Below are 27,984 nucleotides of genomic sequence, written 5' to 3'. Positions count from 1 at the left end.
CGCTGGAGATCAAGGCTGCTGTCCCTCGAGAAATGTTTCAAACACTGACTTTTTGATGCCTGGGGGTGCCAGAGGAGGCAGGGGCGTTCTCCTGGGGAAGGGGATGGGCCATAAGCTGTTTGAGGGCGTCTTGGGAGATGAGAAGTCATAACCGTAAACCGCCAGTTGCTACTCTTCTCCCTAAATAGGGAGAAGAAATGCCGTAACCACTTACTGAGAAAAGAGATTCACCTTTTTAAAAGCCTCTGACTCCAAATTTAGTCACCACACTTGTCTTGATGTTAATGAATGAAGAGGAACTTAAGAAGCCATGTGTCTGCACTGACAGGGAAACGCATCTGTGTGTTTTCTTCCTGGAAAGGGAAACTGCAGTTACAATGAAGTCAGCATCACAGGGTGGCATCCAGTCACAGCGGCTGGCCCTGTTGCAATCTTGGGGACTCCCTGGTCCCCCAGGAAGCCGTTGGGGGCCATTCTCCCCATGGTGCCCAAGTACCAGAACCACCCCTCCTGCATGGCTGTCGTGCCAACTTATTACAACCACCTGTGTTCTTCAAAAGCTTTGTGCGCGAGACCCCTTGGGGTGTGAGAAGAAAATACTAGAATTAGAATCTTTTTAAAAAGATTTTTTGACATGAAGCAGTTTTAAAGTTTTTGTTACCATGTTGCTTCTGTTCCACATTTTGCTTTTTAGGCTGCAAGGCATGTGGCATCTTAGCTGCCCACAATGGACTGAACCCACACCCCCGTATCGAAAGGCCAAGTCTTTCAATCTTTCAATCACTGGACAGCCAGGAAACTCTGATTAAAAAAAAAAACAAAACAAACAAAAAAAAACAACCTAAAAAACGAAGAAAGGAATTAAGCTTCACTTATGTTTAACATGCCAACTAACAGGTATATGCTATGCATTGGAAATACAAGCTCAAGAAAGTTGTTTTTCTTATCATGACTGTGTGGCCCCTGCCAGGATGACCTCACGGGTGGGCAGGGACCCTCATGGGTGGTTCCATTTTTGAAATCCCTGTGCCAGACTGGGATCGGGTGTGTAGCAAGTGCTCCAAAGATGGATGCTGAATGAATACATGTAGGTAAAATACTACTTCCTACTTCCTAAGGGGACTCAAGGGGGTGGGATACGGGTATTGGATGGGGTCACGGCTCCCAGACTACAGAGGGCCACTGTCGCAGGGGGTGGAGCCTTTGGAGAAGCAACTGGGGTTGCTGGGGTCTCCTGCCTCTGGTTTGTTGCCCCCTCTCTTCCGTGGCTTCTGCTTGGATGAGACAGTGGTCTCTGGAAGTCTAAGATGACCTGAGGAAATGACTCATGGTCATGACTTTGGGAAAGTGGACCATGTATGTCCAGGAACAAGCCCTGGGCACTCCAGAGCCAAAACACAGCTTGGTGTGCGCGAGCCAAGGGAGGCCAGAGGGCAGACTTCCTGCCCTGCGCCACAAGCAAGATCTGAGTGCCTTCCCCCACAAGCATGACCTGGAACCTACTCTTTTCCCAACCTTCTCCTTCTAAGTTATCCACAGAAACAGCAGCTTTTAAATTCCACAATACATTTTATTTAGGGAAGCAACATACAGCTGTAGGTATTTCAGAGTACAGCAGAGTGTAAAGACAAACACAGAAGACACCTGGGACACGGCTGGCTCTGGACACTGGATCTCACTGGAACCAGCCAGGTTTGTCTCGACTCTGGGAGGTGCAGAATCAAGTCTGTGGCTGCCCCTGGCACCCTGGCCACCTCCACATGCATTCATTTGGTGGGCGAGTGTTTTATGCCGGTCTCATCTCTACTCTTCATCTGTTTGATGCTGTGACAGGGACTGCTGTGCTGAGCACACAAGGGGGACAGGAAACAAGCCCTGCCCACAGGGTGCACAACCTCTCGGTGAGGCGGAGAAGCGAGGAGTCTGCACAGTCTTGTGTGGCCAGTGTTACCAAAGGCGCGCTCACAAGCTCAGCGTGGAGTGGGCCCGCGGGATGGCACCGACCCAGCTTCAGGGTGGCCGACGCGGTGTGTCAGCCAGGTGAGAGGAGACCGCTCTTCTCTTCTGACCTGTCTCTCCTCCTCTGAGAACGTCCCACTGTCCGCTCCACCCACAAGCCATTTCTCAACTGCTCACTCACTCCAGGCAGCTGGCTCCGTGAGGATGGAGCTCTCCTCCCCACATCTCTGACTCTGCCGGGCAGAGTGGCGGCCCAGTGCCTCGGCTGGAAGACAGGCGGCTCTCTGGTGGTTTAGCCCTCCTCCAGCACAACTGGAGGCGGGTGGTTGTAGCAGGTGGAGAGAGTCTAGGACGTGGAGAAACCACACCCACGAGGCTGCAGCCTGGCCCAGAGCACTGAGAATACTTTCTATTCACTAAGACAAAAAGTCAAACCAGAGAACAGTTCTATCAATAGCACAACTGTTTGAAAGACAGAAACACACAAACACGTATCTCCCTGCACCCCAACAACGAGACAGTAACCCCCGCCCGGGCTCAGTCGAAGGTGATGCGGAAGCTGCGCTCCTGCTCCTTGCGCCGGCCCTCGCACACCTTGGTCACCTCCTCCACCTTCCTCTGCAGCAGCGCCGAGTTCTGGTCGATCCACTGCAGTGAATCCATGTGTGCGTTGAGGATCTTGCAGATCTGCTGCAGCGGGTCGCTGGTGTCGGCCGGGCCCCCCGACGTGTTCAAGTGCTCGATGATGTCCTTGAGGTCCTGGGCCATGCGCTTGAGCTGCGCGTCGATGTTCTCGGCCAGCTTGTAGGTCTTCTCGCGCTCCTCGTCTGCATGCTGCAGGTGCACCGTGCCGCTCTGCTCCTTGACTGACTCCTCCAGCGGGCTCAGCAGGTCCTCCAGCTCCTTCTGCTGCGACAGGATGAAGTCGAGCTCCTGGTCCAGCCGCTTCTGGTCCAGCTTCACCTTCTCCACCTCGCGGTGGAGGCTGGTGATCCTCTCGCCGTTCTCGATCAGCGTGCGGTCCCAGGCGTTGACCTGCGTGGCCTGCTGCAGGAAGTGCCGTTCCTGGTCTTCCAGCTCCAGGCTCCACTTGTTGATGAGACTCTCCAGCTGGGCGTAGGTCAGCGCAGCGCTGCCCGATCCCCCGGCAGCTGCGCTGGGACCACTGGGCGCACTCCCGGAGGCCGCCGTGTTGCTGGGGATCGCGGCCGGAGTCAGGGGCTTTATGTTCAGGGAGAAGCCAGTGGTGCTGGTGCTGGTGGTGGTGGTGGTCGTGGTGGTTGTCGCCGTGGAGGTGGTGGAAGCTGCTCCAGGGGCCTTCAGGCTGAAGCCCAGTGTCCCCGCTCCTGCTGTCCCCGTGGTGGTCGCCGGGGTGGCAAGGGAGAGCCCGGTGGCGGCGGACGAGGTGGGAGCAGTTGCCAGCGAGGTGAAGAGCGAGGGCCCGGTGCTTGCGGTGGTGGCAGCTGGGGTGGGCGCGGCTGGCTGTGCGGCTCCCGCTCCGGTGGCCGCTGGAGTGGGCGCAGTGAAGGGCAGCCCGCTGAGGGCTGGGGGCTGGGCCGGGCCCCCCAGGGAGCCTATGTTGAAGCCAGAGGTCCCAGTCTGGGATGTGCTCCCAGCCGTGAACGAGAAGCCCCCGGAAGTGGATGTGGTGGGCGGGGCGGCAGATGCGGCGGTGGAGCCAAACACAAAGCCACCGGGCACCGCGCTCTGGGCGGAGGTGCTGGCGCTGGAGACGGCACTGCTGAGCGTGCTGCCCCCGAGCCCGAAGCCGCCGGGCTGGGCAGGGGCTGGGGCCGTGCTGCCCAGGCTCAGCTTTGGGGTGTTGCTCCCTAAGGAAAATCCGCTGGCTCCTGCTGCAGGCGTCGTGGTCCCGAAGCTGAAGGCCGGGGTCTGTGTGGCGGGAGTCTGGGTGCTGAGTGAGAACAGGCTGGTGGCAGGGGTGCTGGCGGCCGACTGGGAGGGAGTCCCAAAGCTAAACCCGCCAGTGCCGGACGTGGAGAAAGAAAAGCCTGTGGCGGGCGTGGTCGTTGCGGTCTTTGTGGTGCCAAATGTGAACCCTCCTGTGGAGGCCCCAGTGCCTCCAAAATTAAACCCGCTCATGGCTCCAGACTCTGGGGGCAGCAGCTACTCCAGCTCCAAAGCAAATCCACCGGTGTCTGCAACCTTGGGGAGATTTGCAAAGCAGAGGAAGTGACATGATCAGACGGCAGATCTGGAAAAACCACCTCAGCGGCATGATGGAGCTCAGTCTGCAGGGAGGTAGGCCTCAAGTCTGATAAGCGGCCTCCCGCTCCTCTTCCTGCTGTGGAACCTAACCAGGCCCTGCTGAACTAGGAAAGATGGATGAGGATGTAAGGCCCCCGCCCTGGGGGGTCTAGCAGGGTCAGTACCAGCGGGAGGCCCACTGCTTGCGGCAGGGGAGGCTGAAGAGCAGGTGCTTTTCTCCCTGCTGACTGCACATGGGTGAGGGGTAGGCTGACTTGGCACCACCCCAAGTGTCCCTCTGGACCTCAGAGACAGGCCCTGGGAAGCTGAGTTACGACAGGGCCTTGGGTGCCAAAGGCTCCCTCTGGGCACACCCCGAGCTGGTTTAGGAGCAGAGAGGGCACGCGCGCGCAGTGCTCAGAGCACCTGGTGCCCTCGGCCGCAGGGACTAGTTTCAAGGGGCCGTGGAGACTCAGGCTGGCCCAGAGACCGCCCCACCTGCAGGTGCAGGGCACGGAGGATGAGCATCGGGGGACAGTGAGCGCCGCAGAGAGAGCAGAGAGGAGAGCAGGAAAGGGCGGAGAGTGAGAGAGCCGCCAGAAACCCTGGTCCTGCTCAGCAACCCCGCCTGGTCTTCATTAGAAGCTCGGGGAGCCAGCACACCCCTGTTCAGTGAAAGGTGACTGCTTTCTATCTGAAAAAGCCCCGAGCAAAGCCATCTGGTAGCTGGAGAGTCAAAGGTGACTTGGAGAAGAAAGAGTTGGAGGGTGTCCTGGGTAGAGGCATTTTCAGGGAAGTGATCACAGGCTAACCATTGCCTGCTGGCAGGCTGCTCACGTAAATGACATCTCACTGCTGTCTGGAGGCAGAGATGGTGTCCCCACGTCCAAGATGAGGAAACTGGGGCTCAGGGGGCTGTGGTGATCTACTAGGAGCTGAGCCCAGGCCACAGGCCCAATCCACCAAGCGCCCCGTCCAGCGCAGGCACCAATTAGGGGGTCAGCTGGGCATCAGATATAAGGCAAGCTCTGCATCCTACCTACCGATACAGCCTCTTAACTATACTCAAGAAACGCTGGGAATGACAACAGAGAGAAGCAGAACACAAATTTACTACTGCAGTGTGATCTCTGCTATGGAAAAACACAGCTACCCTGAACAAGAAGGGCTGGAAAGAAATATACCAAGATGCAGGACTACACATGGATGGCCTCCCTGCTAATCTGCAGTAGTTTCCAAGTGCTCATTCCTGCCTGTACAATAAACATAATTGGTAAGCTAGGTTTTTGAAAACGATCCTCTAATTATAGAGTGTAAATTCACGCTGAAGAACCAGCGAACCTGTGCAGCCGGGTTCTAGAATCACAATATGAGCAGGACAGATGGGGTGAATTACACCACCTCCCCCAGGCTGGCACTCAGCCACACCTGGTCTTGGTTGTGGGGCGGCGCTGGATCCCAGAGGCCGTGCTGAAGGCAGCAAGGGAGCCAGCACGTGGAGTGTACACCAACACCAGGACCAAACAGGGCCCTCCGGAGACACGCAGGCCCCGCTGCCCAGAGCCTGGGGCCAACGACCCTGAGTGGCAGAAGGATTCTCAGACGTGACTAAGGATCTTGAAATGCGGAGGCAGAGACCAGACTAGAGAAGAGACCGCCAGAAGGTGGAAGCGGAGGCTGGAGTAACGTGCCTTGAACTTTGGAGACAGAGGACGGCGCCACAGGCCAAGCAGTGAAGGTGGCCTTTACAAGCCGGAAAAGGCAAGGAAACGGCTCTCCCCTGCAGTCTCCAAAAGGAACCAGCCCTCATTGATTTCAGCCCAGTGAGACCGATTCTAGACCCTGATCTCAACTTCAAAAGAATAAAGGTGCATCGTTTCAAGCCGCTAAGTTTGCGATATCTGTGAGAGCAGTACAGGAAATGAAGACAGCTGGGGAGCAAAAGTGCCTGACGGGTATGAGGGGAACACCGTGACTCTGGAGGACCCCGAGACCCAACGCCCTCGTCAGGAAAGTGGAGTGGCTGCTGCGGGCCTGGAGCGTGACCCAGTCAGGAGGGTGGTGCTCAAGGCCACGGTCCCCGCGCAGACACACGCCACACTGTCACCTCTGGAAGCCGGGGAGCAAGGGAGGGAGCCCCGAGGGGCTGTGAATCCAACCCAGCTGGGACGTTCTCAGGAAAAGACTGTGGTGGTAGCTGGCCTCGAGTCTAACGTGAACTCACGGTCGGCTGCCACTGCCCCGCGGAGCCTTGGGCTATGTGACCCATTCCCCAATTGAGACAAGCGTGGTCTGGGGGCGGCTGGCTCGGGCTCCGACAGCGCCCCGCCCCCCAAGCCAGCCAATCTCACACCCATCCTACAAGGAGGTTGGATGATGACCCCGGGGCACAGATGGGGGAGGGCAGGCTCAGACGGAAGCAACCTGCAATTCCACCCCGAGGCGGGCACTAGCCAACCCCCGCACCCCGCACTGTAAAGCTCTCATTTCTCCTTCATCACGTGGGCCCCTGGTCACGGGCCTGCTCAGGGGCATGGCCACTATTCTGCACCCCGGCTTCCGCTCTACTCCCTCACATGTTCATCTTCTTTTCATCTAAAAGCAGCTGCAAGACGGCTCCTTGTTTTCAGGCATGAAGTTGGGTTCCTTGTTTTGGGCACTGCAGAGCTGTCTCGAGCCAGGTCTGTTACCAGCCAGTGGACAGAAGTGCCTGGACAGCCACATGGCTCAATCCGCAACAGCGCACTCAAGAGAGCTTTTGCTATTAACAAGCTGCAGCTAAAATTTTTCCGAAAAGCATTTATAGAAAGTTTTCACTTTTTATATGATTAAGAAACCACAAAGAAAACGCTCTCCCCCACCCCCCCCCCCCCCCGTGTCTTGTCTGGTTTAACGGTTCACTGTTTATTAAACGCCTCCTCTCCTTTCAACACCTTGGATGCCATGGACCCAGGAAGAGTGGTGAACACGTCCTGACGCAGTTCGTCCTGGGTGTTACTGCTCACTTCCCACTGACCCCCAGAACCCTGGGAGTTTCTCACAGATGTGGTGAAACATACGCAAAAAACCCTTTGCCCTTTACGAGGGCTTTTCCACTGTTACCAAAGGGGTGAGCTTTCCTAAAAGAGAAGCAGATGCTGTTGGGGGCAAGTGATGCTGTTCTTGGGATGAGGGGCAGGGGGCAGGTGGCCCGGGCCAGGTGCTTGGCCTGGGCAACCACGACTGCAGCGGGTTCTCTAGCCCACGGGGCTGCCTCGAGGCCACTGAGGGCGAGACTGGCAGAGCCGCCCCCGCACACTTGCCCTTGCTTTCCACGCCACACCCAGGTGCCTGCAGTCCTGAGTCTGGGATCCCCACGCACAGGCGCGGCCATCCCCGGCTTTAAGGACTCGGTTCTGTGCCGTCACCGCCACCTTCACTCAGATCCACCTACCTGCCCTCTGTCGTTAGTTCCTCAGCCTCTCCAAGCCCGAGCTCCATCTACTTTATTCACTCCAGCACTTACTCGGCCCTACCCTATGTACAGCGACAACACAGCAAAACACAGTCCATCCCTGAGGACGGGGGCCACCGAGAGCACACTACAGGGATATGCGAGCAGCTCCTCTGCACAGACACCGCTTGGGGCCCTGGAAATACGGCTGTGGACGAGACAGGAGTCTGCTCTCACATCCCAGCAGGGAAGTACGCGGGGTGTCAGACGAGGCTCAGCATCCTGGAGGAAAGACCGGGTGGGCCGGGGCAGCGGGGTGCCAGCACAGGGGCGAGGGGGTGGCCAGAGGAGCCAGAACAAGCCCCAGCGTGGAACCGGGGTGGCTGGGGCAGGCGGCACTGTTCTGAGCCCTGGGCTCCCCTTTCCTTAGATACTCAGAACAGGGGCATCTGTCTGGGAATGAATACGAGGGGAGGGGAGACCTCAGCCTTGGACAAAAGGGAAGATTAACCCTAACCCAGAACCTGGGACCTCGTGTGGCAACAAGGACGTGACGGATATGATTAAGGATCCCAAGCGGGCAGACAACCCCGGATTATCTGCGTGAGCTTTCGATGTGATCACAAGGGCTCTGAATGGAATCGGGAGGCAGAAGAGGCGAGCCAGAGGGACTGTGACCCTGGAAAGACATTCCGAGAGCCGCTACACTGCTGCTCTGGAGCTGGAGGACGGGGCCACGAGCCAAGGAGAGCAGGTAGTCTCCGCGAGCTGGAAAAGGCACAACCCAGACTCTTCCCTGAGCCCACACAAGGAACAGAGCCCTGGGCACCCGCTTTAGGCTTCTGACCTCCCGAACTGCAAGGAAATATTTATGTTATCTTAAACTGCTAAGTTTGTGGTAATGTGTAACAACAGCAACAAGAACTTGACACAAGAGTGGGGGACCAAGAAGGAGAAGGGCAGGGCTTGGTAAAGGTAAGTGAATGGGAAACCTGTCCTGGCGCGGGGTAAGAACAGCTGTGATTCTCAAAGCCTGGACATCCTCTGCCACGGGGCGACCTCCTGGGCGTGGACGTGTGAGACACCCACACATGACAAAGGGAGGGGCAGGGTGGCCTGGAGCGCCGAGGGGGCTCGTGGAGTGATGGGCTCAGCCCCACGGGGCAGGGTGTCCTGTGTCGCTCACTGGGTGCCACCTGTGTGAGCAGGACCGGCCAGGAGCGCTAGGGGGCAGCACACCGAACCTTCCTGGATGGGAGGCAGGCTCAGAGAGGTGACGCAACTTCTCCAAGGTCACACAGCAGCAAACAGGAGTTCCCGGAAGGGAGCTGAGCTTCTGGGGCAGGAGGTGAGCATGTGTCAGAAATCAGTATTAGACGGGCAGTGGAGTGCTCAGGCAGACGCGTGGCCGAGGGAGTGATCCACCTCCAGGCCGCCGGCTGGGGTCAAGGGCCGGTCACGGAGGAGAACTGGCAGCCAGGCCACCTACCCGCAGCAAAGCCGGGAGGACCCTGCTTCCTGCCCGACCCCCGCAGCCCTTCACCTGTCACCTCAGAAGCTTGAGTGACCCTCCCAGAGCAAGGCTTTTCCACCAGGCAGGGGCAGCTGCCTCCCCCCAGGCTGCCTCCCTCTTTCCTAACAAACTCTTCTTCACTCGGGGCAGCAGGCCCGCAGCGGTCTCGACACATCCAGCCCGCGCTCTTCTGTCAGCGCCTGGCAGGACACAGCCCAGCAACGAGAAGTGGGCGCTGCAACCTGTCGTTCCGAGCGCTTGCTCCTCCACTCCCAGCCCTAGATCTTAGTTTTAAGTTCATCTCCCAGGGTCTCAGTTTCCTCATCTGGAAAAACAGGATGACAGCTCCAGAATCATATGGTCCCTGGGAAGATGAAACAGTCGGCGATCCGTGTCAAGCGCTTAGCACTGTGCCCGGGGCCTTCTTGGGGCCCAGGAAACAACCGATCGTTGCAGTTAATAATACGGCAGCTGTGGGAAGCGGCCCAGCGGCCGCTCCCGGCATCCCGCCCACGGCCACCTGGTGGTGCTGCCCACAGTGCTGAGCCCAGCCGGGCCCAGGCAGGACAGGCAGCTTCAGCGCCCACTGAGCTTTCCCTGCAGAATTAGCTCTTCATTTAAGACTTAGAGGAAGTGCAGCCATGGGCTCAGAGAGACCAGAGGAAGGGAGGAGAGAGGGGAGAGAAGAGAGGGGATTGGACACCAGTGGTCATCAGCCGGGCTGGTATCTCTGCGGTGTGAGTGCAAGGGACGCCCTGCCTGACCCCACCACACCTCCCCTGGGCTGTCACCACAGGCCAGGCCCAAGCCCACAAACTCCTGCTTCTTAAATCTCTCTTGAATCAGATCCCCTCTCTCCCTTGAGTCAAAGAAAACCCCTCTAAACCTCAGGGGATAGACAAGCCCAGAGAGCCTGCCCTACAAGAATGGAAATCAGCCGATCAGGGCGAGCCGCCTGCTACCCAGACCTCAGCCGGGGCAGAGCTCGGATGTTCCAGGTTCCGGAGAAGCAAGGCGGCCCGCAGGGCCCGACCAGAGCGCGGGGTGAAGCCACGGGAGAGGCCTCGAAGGGACAATAAGACTCATCCAGGCTGACGGGGGCGGGGGCAGACAGCACCAGGGGCCAGGCAGGAGCTGCTGGGGACCCAGGCCACTCCACCTGGCTCTTTACCACTGTGCCTCCTTGGAAGCCCCCGGTGAGGATGATTGGCCCTGCCCGGTAGGACCAGCCAATCCCAGGGGCTGGAAACAGACCCCCGCTCCCGGGCAGTCAGAGGCCCTTCCTCCTCCACAGCACGAGGCGTCCCCACAGGGAGACAGGACAGAGACCAGGGAGAGGCAGTTTCCAGCTGCCCTCTCACCTCCTCAGGCGGCCAGCTCTGGTCCTGATTTCCGCGGGCCTGCGCCTCCTTGTGGACGGCACCCTGGAGGCCTCTCACCCTCCCAGGCATCAGACAAACAGGAGGCGGGCCGGCCTGCCTGCAGGGGGGCGGGGAGGAGGGTCTGTGGGAAGCCTGGCCCCTGTCCTGCCACCATGCCCCGCTCACATGAACAGATCCCCAAATGCTCCTGCACACCAACCCCCCAGGAGGCCTGCTCACATGTGTTCTGCTTGTGGGTGTTTTTAAAAACAGAAATTACATACTTTTTATGAATAGTTTGCTCACATGGTTCTATGTTCAAAAGGTACAAGAGGGTTCTCTGTGGTCCCCCCTCACCCCCACAGCTACCTCTCTTCCCTGGAGACAAGCTTTCGGGTTTCTCGGGCCTCTTTCCAGAGATTTTCGACACATTTAAGCAAATGTAGTTTGCACTCTCCCCCACTGTACACACAAGGCTGCATGAGCCAGGAGCACTCTTTTTTGTACTGACAATATTTTAGAGGTCATTTTAAGCAGGCTTATCATCCTCACCGGGGCTTCCAAGGTGGCACAGTGGTAAAGAACCCACCTGCCATAGCAGAAGACACAGGTTCGATCCCTGGGTCGGGAAGATACCCTGGAGAAGGGAATGGCTATTCACTCCAGTATTCTTGGAGAACTCCATGGAGAGAGGAGCCTGGTGGGCAGCAGTCCATGGGGTCACAAACAGTCATACACAACTGAGCACACACACATATCATCCTCACTAGACGGAGGAGGAAGCGCTCTCAGAAGCCCCTCGGCTTACTGCCCCTTGAACTGCCTCCAGCTGGTACAAAAATGCTTCTTGGACCCAGAGGTTCTCAGCTATCTGGCTTCTCCCTTTCTTCCCTGGAAGACAGCCTCTCTACCCCAAGCAATCACCTCACCACTAATGAGCAATTACACTCTCCTTCTCACTTCTCACTCCTGAGGCCCAAACTTGCACCAGAAGGAGCTCAGGTGGTGGGAAACGGCAAATTTCCCCACAGGGAAAACAAATCAGGTTAGACGACTGGAAAAGTCAGGAAACAGCCAGAGGGGTAGATTTTAAGATTCTAGAAACACTCTTAATATAATAGGACTAGACAAGATCTTGTTCTTGTACTGAGAGATTTTTCTCCCTCCACCTAACTGCATTCAACATTTAAATTTCAATGGAACAATCAACACACCAGTCCCTTCTTTAAAATCTTGTTTTGGCCATCACCGACAAAGCCAAGAGTCCCCTGACCACTATCTGTCACCCCGGTCCCCATGCCTGTGAAGTACTCAGGTGAAAAGCTGTCGTACGTCTCTTATCTACATACACTTGCACACGTGTTCACAGCCAGAGCACATAATTTCACTCACATGTTTTCTCTGCTCCCAAGGGATCATACTGTGCATGTTACTCCACAGTCTGTAGTTTTCAACAGGTTTCCATCCCTTACAGCTGCTGTGAACCAGTAAGCTAGAAGGAATGATGAATAAGATGTGGTGTGACTAGACCACATTTACCCATACCTCTAACAATGGGCAAGTGAGTTCCAGAAAAAACACCTACTTCTGCTTTACTTACTACGCCAAAACCTTTGACTGTGTGGATCACAACAAACTGTGGAAAATTCTTCAAGAGATGGGAATACCAGACCACCTGACCTGCCTCCTGAGAAATCTGTATGCAGGTCAGGAAGCAATAGTTAGACCTGGACATGGAACAACCGACTGGTTTCAAATCGGGAAAGGAGTACATCAAGGCTGTATATTGTCACCCTGCTTATTTAACATATTTGCAGAGTACATCATGAGAAATGCTGGGCTGGATGAAGCACAAGCTGGAATCAAGATTGCTGGGAGAAATATCAATAACCTCAGATATGCAGATGACACCACCTTTATGGCAAAAAGCAAAGAACTAAAGAGTCTCTTGATGAAAGTGAAAGAGGAGAGTGAAAAAGTTGGCTTAAAGCTCAACATTCAGAAAACGAAGGATCATGGCATCTGGTCCCATCACTTCATGGAAAATAGATGGGGAAACAGTGACAGACTTTATTTTCTTGGGCTCCAAAATCACTGTAGATGGTGACTGCAGCCATGAAATTAAAAGACACTTGCTCCTTGGAAGAAAAGCTATGACTAACCTAGACAGCATATTAAAAAGCAAAGACATTACTTTGTTGACAAAGGTCCGTCTAGTCAAAGCTATGGTTTTTCCAATAGTCATGTATGGATGCGAGAGTTGGGACTATTAAAAAAGCTGAGCGCCGAAGAATTGATGCTTTTGAACTGTGGTGTTGGAGAAGACTCTTGAGAGTCAATTGGACTGCAAGGAGATCCAACCAGTCAATCCTAAAGGAAATCAGTCCTGAATATTCACTGGAAGGACTGATGCTAAAGCTGAAACCCCAATACTTTGGCCACCTGATGTGAAGAACTGACTCATTGCTGACCCTGATGCTGAGAAAGATTGAAGGCAGGAAGGAGGAGAAGGGGATGACAGAGGATAAGGTGGATGGATGGCATCACCGACTCAATGGATACGAGTTTGAGTAAGCAGCACGAGTTGGTGATGGACAGGCAGGCCTGGCGTGCTGCAGTCCATGGGGTCACAAAGAGTTGGGTACCACTGAGCGACTGAACTGAACTACTCATGGGCATTTAGGACGCTTCTGGTTTTTCTTTACTATAAACAATACTGCAACAAGCACACGCAGTCATGCTTTCTCAGGCACAGGTGCAGACACTTTTCCAGGGCAGATCCCAGAAGAGCTACTGGCATCTTGGTTTTACTAGGGACAGCCAAACTACTCCCCAACCTGCCTGTATCTGCTTTATTCTAACTGGCAGTGCCTGAGACAACCATTTCCCTACAACCTGTAAGCACCCGAAGTTAGGAAAGTTCTGCCAATCTGATGTACCAATTCCATTTATTAAAAAACACTGATAAACGCACCAGCCATTCAGTGCTGTTATGTGCCACGTGTGTGGATAATCCACAAACACACCTCATTCATTCAGTCAGCAAACATCCACTGAGACTTGGGACAAGACAGGCCTTGAACTGGGCAAACAAAAGACAATATGGCATGGCCACCTGTCCGTAAAACCCCAGAGTGTTATAAAAGTGATGAAGGAAAAGCCACCAGAAATGAAAACAGGTATTCACACAAAAACTTGTGTGCAAATGTTCTCAGCAGCATTACTCCCAAATGGCCAAAAGGTGCCCATGCGCCAACCTCTAAGTGCCCTTTGCCTCCATCATGCCACTCCGGTCCCACAAGCCTTCCTGCTGCTCCTCACACATGCCGAGGGCACTCCTGCCCCAGGGCTTTTGCACCTGCTGTTCTCGCTCCGTGGAACACTCTCCCAGCGGCCCCGTGGCTTACTCCCTTACCTCCTTCAGGTCTTTGCTACAATGTAAAATGTCACCTGCTCAATGATGTCTCTCCCTTGGCCATCCTTAGGAACCCAGCACCACCTGAAATACGACACATTCCATTTACAGATCTCGTCTGTTGTTTGTCTCCCCATTGGAAGAGGGCAAGAAGGGCAGGATTTGGGGCTGTGCTCTCCACTGCTGTACCCCAAGGTCTGGGACAGTTGCAGGCCCCTGCAGGCACTCCGCAAACGCTTGTTGATCAAGTAAACAGGCCCAGGTTGCTCTGTCCCAGGTACCATGCCAAGTGCTCTTCATGTACGGATCGGTTTAGTTCTACGATGTTCCTACCATGGGGTCGGTACCATTAGCATCTCCTTTCTAGAGTTAAGACACTTGCTCAGTGTCAACATAAATGTCAAAGTCAGGGTCAAACAAGGTCCCGACCCTCAAATAATTCAGAGCTTACTGAGGAAAATGAAGAATTAGATGATTGGATGGCACGGCAGACACCGTGCAAGGTCTTTGGTGAGAACCTACTAGAAGCTCAGGGGAGGGGCAAGGACACTGTCCCAGGGAAGGAAAGGATGTTTAAATCTGTTTTGAAGGATGTGGAGGAGTTAGGGTGAGAAGAGGTTAGGTCACTAGCTCATTCCAGGCCAAAGCTCAGATGGGCAAGGGTCTGCTGCCTTGAGTAACAGTAGAAAATGCCCTGTGTCAAAACCATGGGATGCCAAAGAAGGTATACAAATAAATGGCCAGTAAGCACAGGGAAAGCCTCCTTAGCCACTGGGAAATGCAAATCAAAACCACGAGATGCCAGCTCACAGATGCCACTAGGATGCCAATAATAAAGAAGGTGGGTAACAGCAAGCCTGGTGAGGATGGAGCAATCTGAACCCTCATTCATCACCAGTGGGGATGTACGACGGGGCAGCCACTTTGGAAAACAGTCTGGCAGTTCCTTAAATATACAGTTATCCTATGATCGGACAATTATACTCCTAGACCTCTCCCAAGAGAAATGAAAACATACATCCATACAAAACTAGTACACAAATATTCTGTAACAGCAAAAAGTAAAAACAACCCAAATGACCATTGATGAGTGGATAAAATGGAATATTATACAGCCCTTAAAAAACCCTATTGACATATGCTACAAAATGGATGAACCTAGAAAACTAGACTCCTACTGTATGATCCAATTCACACGAAATGTCCATTACAGGCGTATCTACAGAGACAGAAAACAGATGAGAGGCTGCCTAGGGATGGGCGCATGGGGAGTGCCTGCTAAGAGGCATGAGGTTTCTTTCTGGAGTGATAAAAAATGTTCCAAAATTACATTGTGGCAATAGGTTCACAACTCTGAATGTACTAAAACACACTGAATTTGTACAGTTTAATAAATGGATGTGAATTATGCACTATTTCAATAAAGCCATTAAACAAACCAACCAAGCATGGGATGCCAGGGAGGGGCTGGGCAGAGATGCTTCTAAAGGCGGAACTGTGCTTTCTTCTGGGGATGGGTGAAGCTGGCTGAGAACAGGCTGGGGAGGAGACTGGAGCCTAAAAGCTCCAGTCAGCTGAGGCCGGCAGGGGGCTCCCGTGGAAACACAGCCTGGAGCGGAGAGACCACCCAGACAAGACTCGGAGAGGGAGACTTGCCAGGGCTGGGGGCTTTATGGGCCCCACAGGTGGACACGTGTGTGCATGCAGCTAGACAGAAATCCACGGCCCTGTGCTCCCCCCGCCCAGCCTCTCTCCTGCAACCAACACCTGTGTCCCAGGGGAGAGGCAGTTGCCATGGAGATGGTTTCTCTGGGAACCAGGTAAAAACCACCAGAGGTGGGGGGCGGGGTGGCTGTGACTCGGAGATTAGAACCAACCACAGCCCCTACCTGTACCTGGCTAGCAGTCACCGCACCAACACTGCTGGACATTTATCCTGTGCCTCGACTGTAGCGCTTCACCTGTACTGTCGTGCGTCTGTGCTGAGTCGCGTCCCGTTCTCTGGCAACCCCATGGACTGTACCCGCCAGGCTCCCTTGTCCACTGGATTTCCTCCTCCAGGGGATCTTCCTGACTTAGGGAACGAATCCACGTCTCCCGCACTGGCAGGTGGATTCTTTAGCACTCAATCACCTGGGAAACCTTTGCCTGTACTGACTACAACCCAAAGAGCGGAACCACCAGCGTTTCCATCTCACAGATGGGCAAACAGGAGTGGAGAGAACTTCAGTAACTTGCCCAGAGTCGCCCAGGCGGCAGCACTGACTGAGGCCGTCTGGCCCCGGAGCTGAACCGGGGCCTCAGGAGCCTCTCCAGAGGGGCCTTTCCCACCACCACGCAACGCCCCCTTGCATGCTACGCCCAGTACCCCTTCCTGTTCCCTGACGACATCCCAGGCCATCTCGTCACCTTCCAGACTAGTTCAGTGGTTCGGTTCACTCTCGAATCCAGTTCAGTGCTGTCCGCTTCCCCCACTGCAAGCTAGACACCCAGAGACCCGGAGGGAAGGGGGGCCTCAGCTGCTCTTTTCTGGCACCCATTCCCCGCCCCGGAGCCTGCTCCTGCTCTGGGTGGGGGTGGGCTGGAGGAAGGGGACAAAGGGCTCTTGAACAAACCTAACAGGTCTGAGGTCCAGGGCCCTGCTGGCCCGCAAATATCCCCACAGGTCTGTGTGGGGGGTGCCTGTGAGGTTTCCCGGCTGAGCTCCCGTGCCCTGGCCTCTATCCCTGCCCCATTCCCCTGGCTCTCCCCGTGACCGGCCATCCAGCGCTGCTGGCTGCCTTCATTTCAGCCTCGTTCCTTTGCTCTGAGCTAGAGGACCCCAGGGGTACGTGCACCCAGGGCAGGGGTACAGGCTGCCCCTACTCCCGGCCCCATTGGGCAGGACAAGCCTATCTGCTGAGAGAGGGAAGAGCAACTCTGACAGCTGCCCAGTGCTCTCCTGCTGGGCACAAACAGCTCCACGGACGCACCGGGCAAGGCCACGGGGGCTGCGGATCACGGCGCAGCTCAATACAGACCAGAACACAAACGCTGTCCAAAGCACAAAAATGACCAACCACCACCCTCCTGACTCAGAGCTGACAGCCGCTTCTTCACTCAGCACAGCACTGGCTCCACGGATAACCGACGCTGGCCACAGACGCCCCTGCCCCCTGCTGGCCTCTGATCCAGAGCGAAACCCGCCTTCCTGAACCCTCCCCAGTCACTCAGCCCAGCCCAGCCCCTTCCTGAGATGCCCGATGGGCCCCCAAAGTGGGCACCCCCAACTGCAACAAGCAGGAAACCCAAATTGTTTAACTACACGCGTCCATGGTGGCATCTGGTTGGGGGTATGGACGGCTGACAGAGGCCCCCAACCCTCTCAGATGACTCTTAGAGACCCCTTTCCCCGCTCCCCACGACTTTACACAGGACCCGGCAGCGTCTGAGCAAGGCTGGCCCCCTTTCAGTCTGGGTCAGGCCGGCAGGTGGTGGTGACCCTGCCCTGAGAAATTCTGGGGTTTTTTTGTTCTCTGCCCTGGCAGAGGAGGACATATTTTTGGACTGTGTGATGGGGCAACTCTGCATGCAGACGTCAGGGAGGGCCCTTGGCCCCCACCTCTCCACACTCGTAGTTCACCAGGGTTTCTGTGAATGACTCACCAACCTTTTAAAACTTGGACCTTGTGGAAAGGTCTAGTTTTCTCTTTTCTGTAAAGCCTGAAGCTCCGCACCGCCAGGCCGGCACGTGTGCCTGCGGGGCTGGCGTCGTCCGAGGCCCTTTTGCACTCTCTCGGGTCTTCCGCCCTGCTCCACTGACGCAGCACACGGGTGCGTGGGGCCCTGCTTAAGGGCACACAGGGAGAAGCGAGTGTCCCGAGGGCCAGGGTATGGTGTTGCCAACTACCTTCAGTTTGCCCTGTCCAGTCTCTGCATGCACGTGGAGGAGGGGCACCCCAGGGCTGGCAGCCTGCATCTCTCAGATGAGGAAACTGAGGCTCTGAGAGGGAGGTGTGGTGGGATGGATACATCCCCATCTTAATCCTTAGCATCTGTATGTTACCCTATATGGTCAAAGGGACTTTACAGATGTTACATTCAGGATCTTGAGGTGAAGACACTATCCTGGATCATTGGGGTGTGCCCCAGACTGCTCACAAGGGCCCAAAGGCAAGGAAATGGATTCTCCCCTAGAGCCTTGAGAACAGGAGTCCCCAGCCTCCGGGCCATGGACTTGTACCAGGCTGCGGCCTGTTAGCACCAGGCCGCACAGCAGGAGATGAGGGGCTGTTCTCCACGAAACCCGTCCCCGGTGCCAAGAAGACTGGGATCACTGTACCAGAAAGACCCTTTTAGACTGCCGGCCTCCAGAACAGAAAGGGAATCGATGTGTGTTGTCTGAAGCCACTAAGAGAAGGGGCTCTGGCGGACTCTGAGCCTCAGGCCACGTGGCAGACCCGCGCTGTGTGTCTGGCCCCGGCACTGCCCTTCCCCAGCTGAACTGGCCTTGGCCTTCTGGTCCTTGTTTACCAGGACGCCCACTCCCAACCCTTGCTCCTGGCCTGCGTGATCTAGACAGCTGCCCAAGGGCCTCTTCAGGGAACACAGAATTGAATTCCCCAGTTTCTGTGCCTCAGCAACTCATTTTAAAAAGGAACTGATGGTGGCTCAGTAGTAAAGAATCCGCCTGCTGATGCAGGAGCCACGGGTTCAGTCCCTGGTCCGGGAAGATCCCATATGCCCCGGAGCAACTTGGTCCACTTGCCCCAATTACTGAGCCCACACGCCCCAGAGCCCGTGCTCAACAAGAGAAGCCATTGCAACGAGAACCCATGCCCTGCAACGAAGAGCAGCCCCCCCACCACTGCAACTAGAGAAAAGCCCGCACAGTAACAAGGCCCAGCAAAGCCAAAAACAGAACCGACGCAGGACGTTCCTGGTGGTCCAGTGGTGGGGACTCTGCTCCCGTCGCAGGGAGGTGGAGCATGGGTTCAATCCCTGGTTGGGGAACTGAGAGCCTGCATGCTTCGCGGCGTAGCCAGGAAAAAAGTTCCGATGCCTTGTGAGGCCACAGCAGAAGGCTGGGGGCTGTGTGGAACAGTTCCTGGGAATGAGGAGGTCCTGACTTACCCTCTAAGTGCTCAGAGAAACGGTCAGGCACACAAACATCTGCTTTTGAGGGGCTCCGAAAGCAGAACGTAGTGTGGTAGGAACAGGAAGAGAAACGACCATGGGCTGGCCGTGAGTAAGTGCTGGGCTTTACCTACAGCATTTCACACAATCCTCTCAGCACCCAAGCCTTGGAGAGAAATAATGCTCATACTTAGGCAGGCAGGCCCCGTTCTAGGAATTTTGCATGCATTTACATATTTAATTCTCACAATAAGCCTAAGAGGTGGGTCATCTTATTCCCATTTTATGTCACACAGAGAGAAGATGCCACCTGCTGAGGGTCAAAGAAGAAGCGGAGCTGGGGCGTGAACCTGGCAGGCTGGCTCCAGAGACAATGCTCTGAGCCACCTTTCCCTTGATCAAAAGGCCAAAGAGCCACCGGAGCCACTTCTAAGAACGCAGCGGAGGGCCAGCAGTCAGGGCCAAGGCGGCACCCTGAGCAGGATCAGGTGATGTGGGCGTGGGGCTGAAACCTGGGTCCATCTGATGGAAACCCGGTGCCTCTTCCATCACACCAGGCTGTCACCGTGACTGGAAAGCAGTGGGTTCTGCGATAGAACAGGCAAGGAGGGCCTCCTTTGGCGCAGGGGGCTTGGAGGGGGCAGGTGGCAACCAACAGAACTTGGCACTAGTAAGCAGCAGCAGACTTGAGGTGAAGGTCCAGGTCTGGCGGCCTCCCAGCAGGCTATGTCCCGAGCTGGGGTCAGGGACCCCCCCACATCTGAGCAGAGACAGGCTCTCCCTGGGGCCTGCAGGCCCTTGGAAGGTGTGTGGCAGGGCAGCGCTCTAACCAGCAATGTGGCCCTGCACAATCCCTCTCGCCTCCCCGGGCCTCCGCCTTGCCCCCTGCAAGCCCCCCCGGGTCAGCCTCTGTGGTCTGAGCCCCTTCTTGGCATGGAGCCTGATTCCCAGCGTTCTGCACAGGCTCTCCTTCCTCCTGCCTAATCCCCTCCCTTACTGGACTGGGGCGTCTCCCCAATCCAGGGCTTTGCTAACCGTCGCCAGGTGTGCCGGCGGCCCCCAGAGAACCCCCCCACTCCCCCTCCCCATCAAAGAGCCGGGGTGACGCAACCCGCCTGCAACGGCCGCCTCACTCCCCAAGCCTGGCTCCTCCGCAATGAAAAAGAGTCCCCAGCAGCCCCACCCAGGCTCCCAGCCTCAGCCCAGGAGCTGAAGGGCGCAGGGGGAGCGGGCAGCTGGACCCCGAATACTTGGTCAAGCTCGGGGAGCCGGAGTCATCTGAGTCCCGGAGGGACCACGGTTCCAGATCAGGGGTGGGTGTGGGGAGAGGGCGCAGGGTGCCAAGACCTGGGCTCCCAGGCACCACCCATGACCCGCTGCCCAGAACTTGGGATAGGCTGGGAAGGGCTAGGAGCTCCGTGTGCTTGCTGGGGCCCGCTCTGCAGAACTGCAGGCTGTGTGGGCGGGGTGATTGGCACCAGGACTCAATTCTATGGGACCCAGCTGGAGAGAGAAAGAGGCACACGGGGCAGGGGCCGCGGCACACCCAGGGTCTTCTCAGTCAGCAAACTGCAAGCAACCGGTAGCAAGACTTCCATACTAAGTTCATTCTCAAGTTATTAACTGTCTAACCTGACCATCCTCTCAAAACTCCATAGTCCCAGTCTACGCTGCTGCCGCCGCCAAGTCGCTTCAGTCTCACTCTGTGCGACCCTACGGACAGCAGCCCACCAGGCTCCTCCATCCACAGGATTCTCTAGGCAAGAATACTGGAGTGGGTTGCCATTTCCTTCTCCCAAGTCCCAGTCTATGAGACAAAAACCAAACAGGAACAGTTCACAGAATACCCAACCTGCACTCTTCAAAAATATCAAAGTCACAGGAGACAAGAAAAGTCTGAAAAGCCTCCACAGACCAGAAGTTGCTGAGGAGATGTGAAAACTAAGTGTAACTCGGCTTCCTGGGGGGATCCTGAAACAAAGGAAGGGGTTAGGGAACAACAGGTGAAATCAGAAGATAGGGTGGGCGAGGGGGTAGGTCACAGAAACAGACTGACATTGCCTCCCGAGTTGTGATAAACACCAGTATAACACAAGATGCCCACGGGGAGCAGGGAGGCTGTGTGAGGGGTTCCTCGAGAACTCTCTGTATTGTCTTTGCAGCTTTGTAGTCAATCTACAGTTATTCCAAAATAAAAAGTTTAAAGAAAAATACTCTACCTAGTCCACCAGTTATAATCTAGAAGACGGGGGGATGACTGGGCCCCGCTGCCAGCAGCCTGTCCAATGGTCTCCCCTAATCCCACATGCTAGTACTCAACACTGAGGAGTGAAGTCAGTCCTTACTTTAAAGACCTTTAGAAACACTACTGCTGGGCACTGGAGAGAAAACATATCCACCTGAATAGTAACAATGAATCCCTTATGTAACACCTGACTCTGTGCCAGGCACTAGTTCAAGGGCACCTGACCTGGATTAATTCATTTAATCCTCAATACTGAGAAATAGGTACTGTCAATGGCCACATACATTGGCCATCAGCATGTTTCTACTAACTCAACTCCATATTTGATTCTGGAACTATTAATGGAAAGCAAGGCACTTGGAAGGGAAATTGCCAGTAAGCTAGTTAAGTGGGGTGTAGTCAGGGGTTGAATCCAACAACTTGGCTCCAGAGTCCGTGCTCTTAACCATTACTGTTGCCTCAGTAAAAAACATAGCCCCTATAGGGCAAGAGCTCAAATACTGGCAGAGTGGATAAAGTAAAGGGAATGCGGTCAGATCCCAAGAAGGACTTCCAGTATGCAAGAGTAGCCTGTATTAGGGATGCAATATACAATAAACCTAATTAATACCACCATATGTTGTGTATGAAAGCTGTTACAAGAGTAAATCCTAAGAGTTCTCATCACAAGGAAAACAGGATGTATTTTTTTCTATTTCTTCAGTTTTGTATCTGTAGGAGATAATGTCCACTACACTTACTAATCAATTTAAGAGGTATGTTCAATCAAATCACTATGCTGTACGCCTTAAGCTTACCCAGTGCTACATGTCAATCATATCCCAATAAATCTGGAAGAAAAAAAAAAAAGAGCATCTGAACTTAGAGGAAGAAAAAAAAGCCTGTCTTCATTCTGAGATAACTCTCAAGATCAAGGTCCCTTGTCTTCATCTTGATTCAGTCTCATAAGTACCAGAAAAAGCTCAACTCCAGGTGTAATGTCCTGCTGTGGACGAACGGAGGTGGGTAAAGGATGGGTTTCTGCAGCACAGGAAAGACCCACAACCACTTGGGCCGGGAGGGGATGGCTAGGAAGTCCCATCTCTTTGAGCAATGGATTACAGATCTTCCTATTTCTGGCAGATCTGCACGACTGATGGTGGGGTAGGGGGAGCTGAGGTAGAGGACAGTCTGAAAGGGAGCTTAGGTGCAGGGTATGGACAAAAGAAGGAACCAACTGACCTGAAAGGAATGCTGAGGATAAGCGTTGAGGGTAGGTGGGCAGGAGACACAGAAAAGATAACAAGCCTGAGGGTGATAACTGACTCACTGCACCAAGATGGGGCCGAGCGTCCATGTTGTGAATAGGAAAGGGCGGGGATGGTTGGGAATTACCTTGAAGGAGGTAAAAAAGACACAAGGATGACCTTTTAGCAAGTGTTGGATGGTCTAGCGTCTGGGGTTCCTGCCAGGGGGGTCTGAAGGGGTGACACCGGGCCCCAGGGTTCCTTCCTACTCACAATAAAGAGGTTGAGAGAGCATGTATGAAGTGGGATCTCAGTTTCACAGGCATCGACTTATTTGATTCTCACAAATGACCCCACCAGGTAGAGCTGATTATTCTCCGCGTTTTACAGATAGTCTCCTGTCTAGGCTGCTAGAGAATTCAGGTCTTTGCCCAAGGCCACCTTCGCCGGCCTGTGATTTGAATGGAGCGCGCTCTGTGACTCACGCCAGGTTCTAAGCCACAGGAAAGGTTCTCAGAGTGGGACGGCAGTTGAAGGATGAACAGAGTAGCATGTGGCTGGCCGGAAATTCGCGAAGCAGGGGAAAGCAAAGGAGAAATGAACCGGCCGGAGTCTCGGGGAAGAGGGATTATTGAGTCACCAGAATCAGAGGGAGCAGAGGGCCGGACCCCAGAGTCAGAGAGAAGGGAGGGTCGGAACCCCCGGAGTCGGGAGAAAAGCGGGGCTAGATCCTCGGGTAAGAGGAAGGAGACGCCTGAACCCCCGGGATCGAAAGCTGGGATCAGATCCCCGAGGGCAGGGATACAAGCCCGCCTCCGGGTTGGGGCCACGTGGGGCGGGGCGCGGAAGGATCCGCGCAGGCCGTGCTGCGCCGCCCGCGGTATATCTGTGTCCAGTCCCCGGGGCCGCCTCATTCCCCATCCTCAGATCACGGTGTCTCCTCACTCTACCGCCACGCCGCCTCTGCCCGCGTACCCCCGGCCATGGCTCTGTAGCCGCGACCCCTCTGTGCCCCCGGCCAGTCTCCGCGCTCACCGCGCCTGCGCTCTCCGCTCCTGCCGTCTCTCTTCAGCCGAGGCCGCCGCCGCCTCTCCTTTGTGCAGCCATGGAGTGAGTAACCGCTCGCCCCTCCCTCTCCAACCGCCTTTCCCGCCCTTTCGAAGCTCACGGCCCTCGCGACCCAGCCTGGGGGGTGGGGAGACTGAGGAACCACGGTCGCGCAGGCGCAGAAGAGGGAAGATGAGCGTTCTCGCGCGACGGAGCATGCGCACTCGGGCGGGTGCGTTCTTCCAGACAATTGGTGTTTAAAGATAGCCACGTGCGTGTGCGCCTGCGCACTAGTTCCCAGACGCGGTGGCTTCCCCCTACCCCCGCCCTGACAGTCTGCGAGCGATTGCTCAGGCGCAGCTGCCCACCTGAGGCTGTATTTTTTGCTCAAAGGGCGGGCATTAAGCAGCCGCACATGCTCACTGGTCCCCAGGAGGGCGGTGGCCTGAGGGAGCTCCGGCGCGGCTCGGGAGATGGCGCATGCGCTGTAGCCTTCAGCGAGAGAGCCGCCTCCCACTTTGCTCAGGCGCCGAGCTTATCTTCCCTCCCTTTCATTCAGGCGCCTGCTGGGGCGGGGACTGGTTTAGATTGACAGGGGAGAAGGCGGGGATTAGAAACGACCGGCTGAGGGGAAGGAGCTAGGATAAGAGGCGTCGCCGAGGACGGGGTTGGGGGCGGGGTTACCCATTGTGGAAGGGGCGGGGCTGACGAAACCTTTTGCTGAGGGAGGTGGGGTCTCTGCCTGAGAAAGAGGCGGGGCCTCTGGGGAATTATCGGGGAGGGGTGGAGCTAAAATATACCATGCGGGCGGGACTTCGAGGGAGAGTGGCGATCAGCCCCAAAATTCAAAGGGAGAACTGCGATTTGAACGGATAACTTTGACGACCGGGCGGGACAAGGGGGAATTCCCATGGGAACAGATTTGAGCTGGAATCTAGGGAGGGTGTGGGGCCTAAAAGTTATATTTTAGAGGAAGAGATGTGACTGGAAGAAAATTCCCCTGGGATTGAGTGTGGGTTTTTTTTTTTTTAATGAAAGGGAATATTATGGGGTGAGTGGGAAGGACTTTAAGGAAATTCCCCTGGGAGACCATTAGGTTTCTGTTTTGGAAGGATTGGGTCTTGGGAATTCTGAGAAATAAGCCAAAGGTAAAGAGAATTCCCTTGGGAGTGGGTGGGGCTCAGATACAGGGAAAGGACAGGTTTAGAATTCTGAAAGGATGAGGAATCCTGGGACTCTGGGGGGGTGGCTTGATTTCCCTGGGGCTTTGGCAATAGTAGGTGAGGCTGATCCTGACCCACTCACTTTTTTGTCACCCTTGTAGGTCCTCCATTTCTGCCTTGGTGCCTGCTTCCACCCAGCTGAGCAACCTCCAGAGCCTCCTCCCAGCTGTTGGTGCAGCCTCTTCCATTGCCATCGGTGCCCAGCGCCCCTGCTGCAGCCATGTCACTCCTGGCGACCCTGGGGCTGGAGCTGGACAGGACCCTGCTCCCAGCTAGCGGGCTGGGCTGGCTTGTAGACTATGGGAAACTCCCCCTGGCCCCTGCCCCCCTGGGCCCCTATGAGGTCCTTGGGGGAGCCCTGGAGGGCGGGCTTCCAGGGGGGGGAGAGCCCCTGGCAGGTAAGAGTAGGTGAAGAATGGAGGTGGGGTGAGCTGGGGGGAGAGGGAGAAGAAAGAATTCATTCATCTGATAAATATTTTTTAATGAGTACCTGTAATAGGGCTTCCCCAATGGCTCAGCAGGTCAAGAATCCGCCTGCAATTCGAGGGACACGGGAGACATAGGTTCAATCCCTGGGTTGGGAAAAAAGCCTGGAGGAGGAAGTGGCAACCCACTCCAGCCTGGAAAATCCCATGGATAGAGGAGCCTGGTGGGCTACAGTATATGGGGTCACAAAAAGTTGGACATGGCTTGAAAAGTTGAACACTGAGCAACAACAACAGCATAATATGTCAGGCACTGTTTTAGGGGATACAGCTGGGAACAAGACTGACATGATCCTTGCCTCCTCGGAGCTCACACTCTACTGGGAAGACATGCAGGAGACAAATTAAATGATGCAGGGAATAAGAGGGAAACACTTAGCTGGGTTTAAAAATGGCAATGAGGAAAAAAAATAAAGACAACGAGGACAAGTTTGGCGGGGGGAGCCAAGAAACCCTCTCCAAGTCAGTAACATTTTGGCTGAGACCTAAGGAATGGTAAGGAACAACCCATAAAAAGACCCAAGGGAAGAGCTTTTCAGGTGCAGGAAACAGCGCAGGCAGAGCCCCTGAAGCAGGAATTATTTTATTCATTGTGTGCATGGGTGCTAAATCGCCAAATCGTGGCTATGGACTGTAGCCCACCAGGCTCCTCTCTCTGTCCATGGTATTCTCCAGGTGAGAATACGAGTGGGTTGCCATGCCCTCCTCCAGGAGATACTCATGACCCAGGGATCAAACTTGCATCTCTTACATTTCCTGCATTGGCAGGTGGGTTCTTAACTTCTAGCACCACCTGGGAAGCCCATTTTATTCATTGGTGGTGATTTAGTCACTAAGTTGTGTCTGACTCTTGTGACCCCATGAACTGTAGCCCACCAGGCTCCTCTGTCCATGGGATTTTCCAGGCAAGAATACTGGAGCAGGTTGCTATTTCCTCCTCCAGGGGATCTTCCCAACCCAGGAATGAAACCTGGGTCTCCTGCATTGCAGGCAGATTCTTTACCAACTGAGCTATGAGGGAAGTGTATCCCAAATGCTTGGCACATAGTGGGGTTTCAATAATTAAAGATGAAACAGGGTGTGTTTACATGTGATCTAGTTTGCCATTTATAATAAACTAGAGAGTAAATCAAGAAACCAGAGATGCAGGGTAATCAGTAAGGAGGATGTTGGAACAGTTGAAGAAATGGCTGGTTGACTGTTTTCTCATTTGGTTCATTGATGGTTGGTTGGTTAACGGGTTGGTTAGATGTTTGGTTTATTGGTTGGTTGGTTGGCTGGTCTGTTGACTGGTTTGATGATTTGTTGTTTGGTTGGTTGGCTGGCTGGTGGTTTAACTCAATGAATGGGATGAATGAGGTGGGCATGAGTGAGATCTAGTTGGGTGGAGGATTAGGAAATCAAGGAGCTTTCTGTCCTGCAATCCTCCAGGAGACGGCTTCTCTGACTGGATGACCGAGCGGGTCGACTTTACAGCCCTGCTCCCTCTGGAGCCCCCCTTGCCCTCAGGTGCCCTCCCCCCACCTTCCCCACCCCCACCTGACCTGGAAGCTATGGCCTCCCTGCTCAAGAAGGAGCTGGAGCAGATGGAAGACTACTTCCTCGATGCCCCTCTGCTCCCACCATCCTCCCCACCTCTGCCGCCACTGCCGCCACCACCGCCGCCCCCGCCGCCGCCGGCACCGGCACCTTCCCTCCCTCTCCCCCTCCCCCTGCCCACCTTTGACCTCCCCCAGCCCCCTTCCCTGGACACCCTCGACTTGCTGGCCATCTACTGCCGCAGTGAGGCTGGGCAGGGGGACTCGGGATTGCCGCCCCCGCCCCAACCCCTGCAAGCCCCGCCCCCGCCCCGCCCCGCCCCCTACCCAAGTCCTGCTGCCAGCCGAGGGGACCGCAAGCAGAAGAAGCGAGACCAGAACAAGTCGGCGGCTCTGAGGTACCGCCAGAGGAAGCGTGCAGAGGGCGAGGCCCTGGAGGGCGAGTGCCAGGGGCTGGAGGCGCGGAACCGAGAGCTGAGGGAGAGGGCGGAGTCGGTGGAGCGGGAGATCCAGTACGTCAAGGATCTGCTCATCGAAGTGTACAAGGCTCGCAGCCAGAGGACCAGGAATAGCTAGCCGGGCGAGGGCTTCGGGCTGTAGGGGGCGCTGGTCTTCGGCTCCGGGGCGGAGGGGGGAGGGTCCTCAATCCTCCCCCTGCCTCCAGCTTCCTTCCAAACCCTCCCACCTCCTCCTCTCCCTCTCTTCCTCCCTCCCCTTTTATCCTTGCCTCCTCTTCCCACCCCGGAGAATCATGGAATGTTTGGCATGAGTCAGCATTTACACCCTTCAAGTAACATCTGAGGAACAGAGGCCCATGAGGAATTTGGGAGGCAGGGGAGAGCTTGGAAACCCCGTCTCTCAAGCAGGGAAGTGAGCCCAGGAAGCCCTACAGAACGTCTGTGCAAAGGAGAACAGGGAAGCCATCTGGAGACCAAGTCAGGGAGGGCTCAAAGAAAGATGCCCAAGGAATGAGCAAAACAAACCAAGTGACCTTGGGAACTACATTTGGAGGTGGAACCAAGAGGTGGCCGACTTGGCAGAGCAGGTGCATATTTGGGGGGTGTCGGGGAGAGGCCATAATGGGTGATGGAGTGTACATTTTAGCTCTGGGAGGAAATCAGTGTTTTGTGAAGGTGTTGGGGGAGGTGCGGGAGGGCAGGGACTGATCCTTTTGGAAGGGGGCTCTGTGAGTGGAAATAAAAGGAAGAATTTCCTCTGA

General features: G+C 55.3%; 2 protein-coding genes across 2 annotated transcripts; one reads left to right on the top strand and one right to left on the bottom strand.

Annotated features, from left to right (window-relative positions):
- Nucleotides 1–1,549: 1,549 nt before the first annotated feature.
- Nucleotides 1,550–23,778, bottom strand: NUP62 (nucleoporin 62). Its single transcript, XM_040252236.1, has 2 exons — nucleotides 23,508–23,778; nucleotides 1,550–4,122 (listed from the first exon to the last, which is right to left on the bottom strand). The coding sequence occupies exon 2, from the start codon at nucleotides 4,057–4,059 to the stop codon at nucleotides 2,497–2,499; it is 1,563 nt and encodes a 520-aa protein (XP_040108170.1). The 5' UTR covers nucleotides 4,060–4,122; nucleotides 23,508–23,778; the 3' UTR covers nucleotides 1,550–2,496.
- Nucleotides 23,295–27,984, top strand: ATF5 (activating transcription factor 5). Its single transcript, XM_040252239.1, has 3 exons — nucleotides 23,295–23,582; nucleotides 24,844–25,140; nucleotides 26,659–27,984. The coding sequence occupies exons 2-3, from the start codon at nucleotides 24,963–24,965 to the stop codon at nucleotides 27,339–27,341; spliced, it is 861 nt and encodes a 286-aa protein (XP_040108173.1). The 5' UTR covers nucleotides 23,295–23,582; nucleotides 24,844–24,962; the 3' UTR covers nucleotides 27,342–27,984.

Source organism: Oryx dammah, unplaced genomic scaffold (genome assembly GCF_014754425.2).
Source record: "Oryx dammah isolate SB20612 unplaced genomic scaffold, SCBI_Odam_1.1 HiC_scaffold_13, whole genome shotgun sequence".
NCBI lineage: Eukaryota > Metazoa > Chordata > Mammalia > Artiodactyla > Bovidae > Oryx > Oryx dammah.
This window is presented reverse-complemented; position numbering and strand designations above follow the sequence as displayed.

Bases quoted from the DNA above. Each gene is read 5' to 3' on its own strand.
- NUP62 (XM_040252236.1), bottom strand. From the start codon at position 4,059: ATGAGCGGGTTTAATTTTGGAGGCACTGGGGCCTCCACAGGAGGGTTC.
- ATF5 (XM_040252239.1), top strand. From the start codon at position 24,963: ATGTCACTCCTGGCGACCCTGGGGCTGGAGCTGGACAGGACCCTGCTC. The intron at 25,141-26,658 runs GTAAGAGTAGGT...GCAATCCTCCAG, and splicing joins GGGGGGAGAGCCCCTGGCAG to GAGACGGCTTCTCTGACTGG.